Source organism: Protopterus annectens, chromosome 3.part1 (assembly GCF_019279795.1).
Source record: "Protopterus annectens isolate FY-2018-M chromosome 3.part1, PAN1.0, whole genome shotgun sequence".
Taxonomy (NCBI): domain Eukaryota; kingdom Metazoa; phylum Chordata; order Ceratodontiformes; family Protopteridae; genus Protopterus; species Protopterus annectens.
In genome coordinates, this window is record NC_056732.1 from 1,030,847,952 (window position 1) to 1,030,859,735 (window position 11,784).

General features: G+C 42.1%; 1 protein-coding gene across 1 annotated transcript in view; it reads right to left on the bottom strand.

Annotated features, from left to right (window-relative positions):
* The window catches only part of LOC122797745 (centrosomal protein of 192 kDa-like), a 1,194,871-nt gene that overhangs the window by 153,042 nt on the left and 1,030,045 nt on the right, over positions 1-11,784 (bottom strand). The window contains exons 14-15 of the mRNA XM_044066270.1: positions 1,052-1,184; positions 764-941 (exon numbers count right to left, since the gene is read on the bottom strand). Coding sequence (XP_043922205.1) covers positions 764-941; positions 1,052-1,184 — 311 coding nt within the window. The remainder of the gene's footprint in view (positions 1-763; positions 942-1,051; positions 1,185-11,784) is intronic.

The window sequence follows — 11,784 nt, forward strand, 5'->3', positions numbered from 1 at the left end:
CAGTGTGTGCGTGTGTAGTTTACCCATTGTGACTGGCAGAGTTAGAGCAATCTGGATGATACAAAAATATAGAATTCTACCTTTTTAAAGACAGAATGGAAAACAAATTTTGTTTGCCTGGAAGAAACTAAAAGGGGTTTCAGTTTCTTTCGTTAATCATGGTTATGCAAATTAAGTGATGCTGCTGTTAAACACTGAAAACTTGTAGAACCCTAATTTGTGTCATGTTAACAACTGAGAGAACCCACCAGTGCAAGCACTTGGTTATTTTTCTTGAGAACTTTCCTCTTACAGGCACAGTGATGGAACAAATACTGAATTTTAACAATCTAAGAGGGCCAGAGTCCAAACAGAAGACTCTCCAGAAAATAATTCCAAAAATGGGAGAACCCCCTGAAGAGAAAAGTAGACATAAATCTCAATAGCTTTTATTCACAAAACCCTTAAGTTTTCCTTCAAGAAATGAAAATTAAACAGCAAGTCAATAAAATCTGAAAAGCTGCGTTATCTCAGTGCATAATGGGATACATGGAGGGTGTTTGTTAGCAAAGGACGTTTAATTTTTTGAGCAGTCCTGTCTGTCAGGCTTGTCCTGATGTAAAAAAAAATGGACCATTTATAACCCAAGTCAAAAAGCAAAGTATATAATCTAGGGTACACTACTGTATAAAAAAAAAAAATCAGCAACAAAATATTATCCATCTATTAATATAGGATAAGATATAAACTAATACTGTGTTGCACTGCAAAAGAACATATTTACCTCTATCTTCTCAGGACTGCGTATCGTTGCACTATTTTGAAGTGTGTCATCTGTGAAAGAACTGTAAGACTCTGTACTGAGGCACACACTGGAATATGTGAAATCTGAACTTGTAACATCACTACACCCCAGTTCTTGAATAGATGTAGAAGTATAAACTGGAGACCCACTCAAAGACCTGAATGAAACATGGAAATAAAAATATAAACTTATAAATGAGGGAAAACATAAAAAAAAAAAAAAAACAAACTTAGCATTAACAAAGTTATACTAGACATGCAGACTTACTTTGTGGATTCTGGAATTCCAGAAGTCTGGCTAGGAGATGAATGTATCAGTGGTGAAGTAGAAGGTCTGAAGCTATACTGATTATCTTCAGGATTATTAATTTCATGACCATGTGATATCATTTTTGCCCCTGCTAGTGAAAAACAGTTAAAATGAAAATTGCTTGCTAATTAACAGAAATATAAACTTAAGTTCTCAAGTTCAGTTATCAAGCTTAAATTCTACTGGCCATCAAGACGTCTGCTGCCATAACAATCTTAATATTTCTAAAAGATTTAATTCCTCCGTACTGCAATGGGAAGCTTATTCCACAACCTTAAGGTGCCATGAAATGTCCCCCCTTCACCTAATTTCTATCAATATTTTATTAGGTCCTCAAAAACATCCCTCAGACAGACATTCCAAAAACATTAAACTCTTCCCGACAGACCATACAGAGGTCACCTTTAAGTAATATACAAGAAACAAAACGCGGCTGCTCTGAACTCTCTTAGTACAAATTTTCTAACCTTAAGATTTTTCTAGGTAACCACTTCAATGAAAGACCTAACTGTCAGTCACAAAAAAGCACAATTGTGCGAATTTATGTATAAAACACAGATCACTATAGCTGAGTTTTCCATTTATCCAAGGTGCAATGATCTCACTGTGTGTGTGTGTGTGTGTGTGTGTGTGTGTATATTAGGTACGACAGTGTAGTGTTTTTGCAGGGGGGGCACGCCCTTCTGTACCAGATTTAACAAGAGAATAACATGTTTCATAACTTGCTGTTCTTTTGTATCAATGCTTTTTTTGAAATTTTGGGACTTGCAGTTTGCCTCAATTTACAATAACAGTTTTACTAGTAAGAAATCATTGCATTTTTAAAAGATGCTCCAGTTTGGTCTATCTTTACAAATTGAAGAATATTTTCAATACTGGTAAAGTAGTTTAATGATTCGCCAAGAGAATAAACATACCCTTTAAAATTAGAACCACAGAACAAGTTTTCTTAATTGATGCAAACAATAGTCAGGGTTCAAACTGTTTTCCACTATAAATACCATTAACAATGGTGTTAAAATTTTGAAGTTATATTTTGCAATTTATGTCCCTTATGCAAACTCTCATGGTGCTCCATTTTTCAACTTTAAAGTTGAGGTCAATGTTCCTGTAAACCACTTTGGAGAACTGTAGCATCTTTCAGTGAATTATATCAGCCACCTTGTAAACATAAGCTTATTTGATTATTCAAGCACCCATTTCCAACTTCTGTACATAATAGTTGAAAAAGTGGCCCCACTACAGAGCTTTGTGGGAAACCACTGATAAGCCCCATTAGGACAGACAAGCAACTCCCCACCTTGACTTCCTATGTTCTGTTGCTTGTCCAACATTTTACCAGAGATGACATTTATAGTGATAAAGAACTGTTGCAAGACACCATGGATACTACCCAACTCCTTATTAGGAATGAAAAAAAAAAATATATATATATAGATATATAATCTGTGTGTGTGTGTGTGTGTGTGTGTGTGTGTGTGTGTGTGTGTGTGTGTGTGTGTATATATATATATATATATATATATATATATATAAAATAAACACCGTGCACTAGAAGAATCTTAATTATATAAATTCAGACTTCTTTTAGGCGTAGTAATTAATACTGAGCTAGTAGAAAGGAAATAAAAACTCAGACACTGAATAGATGATTAAGCTTTCGCTCTTATTCAGGTGGAAGAGCTTCATCAGAATAACCTATAGTCAGCAATACTTATATGTAACTAGAGTCGCATGTAAACAAAAAAACAATGAACTACTTATAATTTATTAGTACAGTAACCAATAGTACAACCAGACAATATTTAAACTGTGCCAATCATCTAAACACAATAACCATGAACATACATATGACAGGGGCATGAATATTAAATAAACACTTCCTTGTGTTAGCTAATCATTGAACAAATGTACAGTGTGTGCACTAAATATGCATGTAGGAGACATGAATATTCATATAACTGTACAAGTGGTGACTAACAAGTGTGTCAAAGGTCATGGATGGATGCAAACACATTTTGTAGAAAGAAAGCAACTGTCAAAATAGAATTAAATCTTCCATTTTAAAGCGCATTTAATATTAACACTTTCATTCAGACCAGGGTATGTTTCAGAATTAAGCAGTAATTGCCATTAAAGTTCTCTTAGTTCTAAATATAATTCCCAATCTCCAAAAAACAGTTAACTTGTTCTAATACTATGAAGTAAAATTTACTAAAAGAAGTACAAAAAATGCTAGGTTTAGCAAGGGCATTATTTAAGTTCTTTGCCCTGATGGCTCCTAGATGCTCCTTAATTCTATCTGAAAGTTTTCTTGTAGTTTTACCTACATAAAATGCTTTACAAGATGCACAAATACCTGCATATACTAATGCTGTAGAATGGCAGAAGAAATATTTTGAAAACTTAATAGTATAATTACAGTGTGTGAATGTGTATTGGGATCCTGTGAAAATGTTAGGGCATACCACACATTTATTACATGAATGCATCCCATTTTGAGAGTTGGAAGTAGAAGTAGAATTAATAAGAAAAGGTAAATCTGTTTTCTGAGCTCATTCTAATGGTTTTGGTTCTTTTAAATGAAGAGGTAGGTGTAGTGCCAATAGCAGCTGACAAATTGTGATACAGTTAATAAATCCCAGTTATTCGTGATGACATTTCTAATTTGTGACATGTGCCTAGAGATGGGTAATGGGAAACTAAGGGTTCTGTTAATGTTACTTGGTTTAGAAGTATTAGGTATAAAACCATGTAGTAAAATTGGTAAATGTTTAGTGTGTCTGTCATTAGAGATCTCGTTACATATATTGTTAATAAGAGAAGGAGGGTAATTCCTTCAAAGAAACGTGTTTTAACAAAACAGCATTCTTTTGAAAGTCATAATCTTGACTGATAATTCTAGAGATGCGAAAAAATTGACTTCTGACAAGATTCCTTTTCATAAAAAATGGATGGGAGCTAGTAAAATCAAGCAGATTATTTTTATAGGTCTCTTCTATATATAGTGGAACATACTGTATTAAGAGGTAGTAAGTATATCTGTGTATCTAAAAAGGAAATAGAAGACCCTAATTCCAGACAAAATCAAGTTCAAAAAACCTAAACTGTCTCTCAAATCAGAAATAAAAATGTCTAAAGAAGACTGGTCACCCTTCCACGGAAAGAAAACATAGACAATAAATCTTTTATAAACGTGTACTAGATTAAAGTTCTTCAAGGTATTTAATTTTTCTAATTCCCATGTGCTCATGACAATATTAGCAAAAGCAGGTGCCATCTTGGAACCCATAGCTATTCCCTTGGTTTGTTTCTATATATGTCCATTAAAGAAGAAAAAGTTGTTATTCAGTACCATTTCAACTAAAATACTTAATGTATTAATTTTAATTTTTGAAAAAGTGGTGTATTTATTAAGAAATAATCTGAAAAGTTGCATACCTTTTTGTGAGGTATATTAGAGTATAACCCTTCTACATCCATAGTTACTAAAATACATTTAGATAACCCTTCTTTTTTGTGGAATAGTTAGTCTAAGAAAGCCCATGAATTTCTTAAATAGTTATTGGTTTGTTGGTCTTTTGTACTAAAGGGTTTAAAACTGCATCTAAGTATTCCGCAATTTTTTCCGTTTTGTTTTTTTTGTTAGAAATGATGTGTCTAAATGGTGGGTTAGAAGCATTCTTATGGATTTTAGGAATACCAAATAATCTCCCTAGATTAGGTGAGGGGACTGACAAAAACATGTAATCTTCTAAAGAGATGGCATTAGTAATCTGTAGACATTTCAAGGTCTTGTCAATATTGGTAAAGTGTGTGTCTATTGTCTGTATGTCTACTTGGGTGAAAAACTCATTATATAGTGTAGTTTTCATTTTTTGAATATGTTCTTGTTCCATCAAGACTAATCCCGTACCCTTGTCCGCTCTCATAATGCGTAGTGTTTTATCATTTTTTAACTGTAATAGCACTTGTTTCTCTAACTCAGATAAATTAAACCATTTGTTAGTGCTGTTTGATGCACATAATTTCCTAATATCCCTATCACATACTTTTAAAAAAGTCTGTATAGAGTTATTAAGAGTTGGGTTGTATGTACTCTTAATCCGTGGAGTAGTGACATGTCTAGGAATGTAGTTGTTAGAAGCATCAGATAAATCAGAATCTGCGCATTGATCTGAATAATTTTCATCATCAGTATTATCTGAAATATCCCTATTTTTGTTTCTTTCATGACGACAATCGGCATGTAAGAAACAGAGGTTTAATTTTCTAGCAAACAACTTAAGGTCAAGCATAAGATCAGGCACATGCGCCCTTTGCACTGGAATGAAATTAAATCCCTTTTATAATACTTTTATATGTTGGTCAGGAAAGCATCTGTCAGTTAAATTGAAAATCGCTGTGTCCATTTGCTGTAAAACAGCTTCTAAATCAGTTAGTTGAAGTAACATTTATGTTAGTGGCTGTGTGTAGTAGTGATACATTATTAGAGGTTGAAGTATTCAATAGCGTAACATTTTGTATTGAGTGTGTACATCCAATTCTGCATTGACATGAGTTAAAGCTGCATTAAAATTAGCTATTTTATTTTTAATGTAGTCAGCAGTCTTAGGCTGAGAAGCAGTATTTAGTTCTTTGCAGAGCTCCTTGTGATGATTTTCGAGCCTAGAGATTGATACCTTTGTGGTCTTTTGCTGGTCAACATATTCCTGGCTCTTCCTCTCCCTTTCCCTCTGAATGCTAAATTCCCATTCATCAGACCGGGCTGCTCTATGTCGTTGCTGGTGACAGTTGTCGAAGACAAAAAAACACTACTAGCTGCACGAGGGCTATGGGAAAGAGAATGGACTTGTGGCTGAACAGGAGACTGCATATGAGGCAGGTTAGATTAATTAGAATGTGGAAATGAGACAGAATTAGTTGGTGTTTCTGTATTATGTTGTTGAGCAGTGAATTGATATCCTGAAAATCTTGTAGGTCAAGGTGCTGAATATCTATTTTTCGGTCTTACTACATTGGCATAGGTTATAGGATTTCTGAAATGGTTATTACGCTGAGCCTGTGCATGGTAACCACGGAAACCAGAACTTTTAGTTATGTACTCACCATAACTTTAGATGTTTGGGATCCATCTCGCCTACATTCTGTACTGATGGGCTCGGAGCCGATCCTCGGCTCCGACTCGGCACGCTATGCTATAGAGCGAAGCCTCTTATTGGCTGAGCTATTCTCTATCCCAGGATGCACCACCACTAATCCCCCAGATCTTGTTTGTCCGCATTCATGCACACACACATAACTTGTTTATATAACATTGCCAGATGTTTCAAGATGAAACAATAGAATTCGGACCGTCAGATCTCTTCTGATCTCCAAGGAAGGGGGAAGGAGGGTGGGTTATTGGGAATGTAGGCGAGATGGATCCCAAACATCTAAAGTTATGGTGAGTACATAACTAAAAGATGTTATGTGATCCTATCTCGCCTACATTCTCTGTACTGATGGGACAGCGTCCCTAGCACCCAAATCCTGGGTGGCTCACTGGAAAACACTCCTGAGCACTGTGGAACCAAATGAAGCTCGCCCCCGGGATGCCACATCCAATTTGTAGTGGGAAATGAAAGTGTGCGGGGAAGACCACGTAGCCGCAGCACAAATGTCACTAATGGCAAGCTTAGAATGGAATGCTATTGAAGTAGCCATAGCTCTTGTAGAGTGAGCTTTGACATAGGTCGTAAGCTCTTTATTAGAAGAGGAATAAGCTTGACTAATACAATCTCTGATCCATTTGGCAATAGTGACCTTTGTGACGGCTTTGTCCAATTTATTATCTGAAAAGGACACAAACAATTGATCTGTTTTCCTTGTTTGTTTGGTCCTGTCTAAATAAAAACGCAATTGCCTGTGGACATCCAATGTGTGGAATATGTATTCTGCTTTGAGTACTTTGAAAAGAAAACTGGAAGTTCTAATGACTGTTGCAGGCAAAAACTGGAACAAACTTTAGGGACAAAGGATGGATTAGGCCTGAGAGATACTCTATCTTTATGAAAAACCAGGTACGGTGGTTTTACAGATAGAGCTTGAAGCTCTGAAACCCTTCTGGCAGAAGTAATCGCGACCAGAAAAGCAGTTTTCCAAGATAGAAATTTCAAATCACTCACATGTTGCTGCCGGTTCGAAGGGGGAGGAGGTTAAGGCACGTAACACCACATCGAGATCCCACGGATGAGCAGGATGAGAAATCGGAGGTCGTAAAAGCGCAGCACCTTTCATGAAGGTTTTACACAATCTGTTGCTCATTAAAGGTGGGTTTATAGATTCATGAAAATTTGAAATAGCTGCCAATTGGACCTTGATGGTAGAGACTGAAGAACCTTGATTGAAAAGGGAAGTTAGAAATTTTAGGACTTCCGATACAGGAATAGTGATGGGATCCAGACCCCGGAGTTGAGCCCAAATAGCAAATCTCTTCCATTTGCTAGTATACAATTTCTTAGTGGCAGATTTGAGGGCCGAAGATAAGATATGTATGACTTACGGGTCTAAGGTATGATTCCTGACTATAGTCGGAAGAGGAGGAGCCAAGCTGTTAACTTCAAAGTGTGAAGGGACTGGTGGAGTAGTCCCGAATGATGAATTAATAGGTCTGGGATCTGATCCAAGAACCATGGACCGTCCAGTGCATATTTCTGAAGATAGGGGAACCATACCTGACGAGGCCAGTAAGGAGCAACTAAGATCATTTTGCTCCCCAAGTGAGACGCCTTTTGGATCACTCTGGGAAGGAGGGGAACTGGGGGGGGAAGGCGTATAGCAAGCCGGTGGGCCAAGGATGGGCTAGTGCGTCCATAGGACTCTCCCCCGGAGCTGGAGTGAGGGAGAAGAACTTTTTGCACTTTGCGTTCAGCGGAGTTGCGAAGAGGTCGCAACAAGGAATTTCCCATTTGCTGAAAATCTGAGTTGTCACTGCATTGTTCAGAGACCACTCGTGAGGAGAGAGGACAGTTCTGCTCAGTCTGTCGGCTATCACGTTGGATTTGCCAGGGATATGAGTTGCTATCAGAAAACGTCTGGTCGCCACTGCCCATTCCCAGACTCTCATGGCCTCTCTGCAAAGAGGGTAGGATCTGGTTCCTCCCAGCTTGTTCAGATACCAGACCACTGACATGTTGTTGGAGTGAACGGCAATTACGCCCTGAGGGAGGTAATCGTGGAGGGCTTGTAAAGATAGAAGCGCCGCCCTCATTTCCAAAATGTTGATATGAAGAAGACTCTCTTCTGAATGCCATTTGCCTTGGACTGACCTGCCCAGGGAATGCCCCCCCACCCCATCTGGGAGGCGTCCGTAGTCAAAGTGGCCATAGGAGGAGGTGGAACAAAAGGTCGACCCTGATCCAGATTGGAGGGCACCAGCCACCAGCGAAGGTCCCGTTTGCAGGTTTCCGTGATCCGTATGAGGTGACTGAGCGGGAGATCCTGAAAGGACCACTGTGTCGAAAGAAGTCACTGGAGAATTCTCATATGCAACCTTGCTAGGGGGACTAGAAGAACCGTGGCCGACATAGATCCCAATAGCTGCAAGACCATCCTGGCTGGAGCTTTGGATCTGAGAAGCAAGGCTCAGACTTGAGCCTGTATGGTTTGTATCCTTTCTGTAGGAAGATAGACCCGCATTCGGTTTGAGTCTATTTCTACTCCGATGAATCTTATGCGTTGAGATGGCAGCAACACAGACTTTGGCCAATTGAAGGTGATCCCAAGGGAAGTGCCTGGTGATATTGTGGCTTGTAGATTCTGCAATAGTAGAAGCCTGGAGGTGGCAGTTGGGAGCCAGTCGTCCAAATACGGAAACACCTGGAATCTTAGACTCCTCAGGTGAGCAGTCACGACCGCCAAACATTTGGTGAACACCCTGGGGGCTGTGGTGAGACCTAAGGGCAGCGCGCGGAACTGAAAATGACTGTCTCGTAGGCTGAAGCGCAAATGTCTCCTGGACGCCTGATCTACCAGAATGTGGTAATAGGCGTCCTTGAGATCTATGGAGCACATCCAAACACCTTTCTCCAGCAGTGGGAGAATGGATTGCAGGGTGAGCATTCGGAACTTGGACTTTTTGACTGAACGGTTTAGAATGCTGAGATCCAAAATGGGCCTCAAGTCCCCGGTCTTTTTAGGCACCAAAAAGAATCTTGAATAAGTCCCTAATCCGATCTGGTCTGCGGGGACCGGTTGGATGACTCCTTTTCAAAGCAGCTTTGAGACTTCTAAGGCTGCAATTTCCCATTGACTGGGTGGCGGGTCCGGGATTTTCTTGGGTCGAGGAGGGGAGTGAGAAAAAGGGATGGCGTAACCTCCGGCGATAATTCGAAGCACCCATCGGTCCTGAGTGATACCTTCCCAGGCTTTCAGGTGCCTCGAAAAACGACCCCCGACTGGCTCCGGAGCTGCACAGTTGGGCAATCCTTCAGGGATTGTGGAAGGCTTTAGAGCCACGAAAGGACTCGCGGTCTCCAGTGTTGCGGGGGCCTCTGCCACCTCTGGGACGGAGTCTTCCAGAAAAATTTCCCCCTCCTCTGCCTCTAGAAGGGGGATCGTCCTGCTGCGAGGGATAAGACTTCTGGGATCTACGGAACCACATTTTCCCTCCTCTTTTCGCCTTGGGATAAGGCCGAAAGGGAGTGGAAAATCGTGTCCCTACGGCATTCCAAGTCTTACCTTCTTGCTCGCAGCGGGTCAATGTGTCCTTTACCTTGGGTCCAAACAAAGAGGACCCATCAAAGGGAGCGTCGGCAAAGGAAGTCTTAAAGACTTCCGCAAAATGACACAGGCGGAGCCAGGCTTGCCTCCGTAGAGCAATACCCATACCCGCCGCTCTACTCGCCCCTTCGGCCGCATATGAAATGAGCCTCATGGACGAGTTTGATATCAATGACAGCGTAGTCAACTGAGAGCCAACCGTCTGGGCCAACTGCTCAGGTAGGTTACCCAAGAGGGTATCTGAAAGCTCCTTGATCAGATCCCTCTGAAACCTGGTGAAGTGCGTTAAATAGTTCAGGGACCTTAAGGTAAAGGCCGCTGAACTAAGGGTGCGCTTCCCGTACCGATCCATGCTCCTAGACTCCTTATTAGGAGGATGGATGGACGTTGAAGCCTCTGCTACATCTTGTTGGGTAGCAGATGCCACCACCAAGGCATCTACAGCCACACCTTTTGTCAAAAACTCCTTCTCTGGGGGTGCTGATAGGAACTTATTTGGGCGAGCAGGCACCGGTTCCACAGAATCTGGATGTTCCCACGCCCTTCGACAGATCAAATCTAGGAGCTCGTCGAAGGGCGGAGACACCCAGGAGGCGGAGGGCTGAGCCCCGAAGGCCTTAAGGAACACCGACTCGTCAGCAGAAGGGGGTTTGGAATGCCAGCCGCCTCATTGTTTGAGGGCTTCCAAGATGTCTGCAAAGGAGAGATCATCTGAGGACGACTTAGGGGACCCCTCCACATCATCAAGATCAGTGTCTGACGTGAGAGACTCATCGGGGGAGTCGACGTGCTTCCTCTTGCACAATCTTTTCCTTGGGGGTTCCTATGAAGAAGCTTCAGAAGGACCTCCAGGAGGGGGGGAACCCCCAGTGGGGGTGACCTCAGGCCCCGGGGCTCCACTGTCTAAGGACAAGGGGACTGCCAAAGACCCAGTCTCCGTATGTAGGAAAGGTGCTGGTGAGACCGTGGAGGTAGCCAAAGATGATTTGGCTAACGCACTCCACATGGCCCTGAAGGCTGGAACACCAGAATCCTGGGAAGGTCCAACCCCCGTGGCCACAACAGTAGACGGTACCCCCGCAGCCGATGCACCGAGAGAAAGGCTCGGAACAGAAAACATCAGTCCCGAAGCGTCCCCCCCAGGGCCGACAGAGGAGGTCCGCGTACCGGACTCAGACTCGAGAGCTGGGGTTGGAGTAAGGGTCGGGGCCGACCCGAAAACCTCCATCGGCTCCACCAGCACCGGCTCCAACGGTGCCGAGGCTGTTGGAGGAGGAACCAGAACTACAGGGTGGGCCATCGGCTCCGAAGCCGAATGGGCTGGAGCCGAAACTAATTTCTGGAACACAGGAGACTGAAACAGTCTTAGGAGCACCCTGTCGATGTCCGAAACAGACATTTTGGAAGATCTAGAGGAAACCAATCGGGTCCAAACCGACTTCTCCATTGGCTCCAAAGGACTGGGGGACCGGCTCCGAATGGACTCAACCAATATCGGCACCGAAGGAGAACCCAAAACAATTTCCCTCGGTGCCGAGGAGGGCTTCGGCGCCGAAGGGGAAGAGTCTGAGCCGGTAACCCTCATCGGCTCCAAAATCAGTGGAGCCGATGAAGGTGACCCGCCTCTCGAAGCCCCAGTCATCGGCTCCGAAACCAGAGGAGCCAAGACTGGGGGCACCGAGGCAGACTGGTCCACCCTCGGCTCCGAAGTCCGTGGAGCCGATGGAGAAGCCTGCCTGGATTTCTTAGTAGTCGGTTCCGACGGGCTGGTCGAAGCCGACGCTCTCTTTTTCTTAGTTGGAGAGGATGAGGAAGATGAGGCCTCCTCGAAGGAGGGTTTAATCAGCCCTTTTAAGATTAATTTATTCATCATCTCTTGGAGGACTCTAGAGGAAAAGGCGTGACACACGCTGCAGGACTCCTGTAGG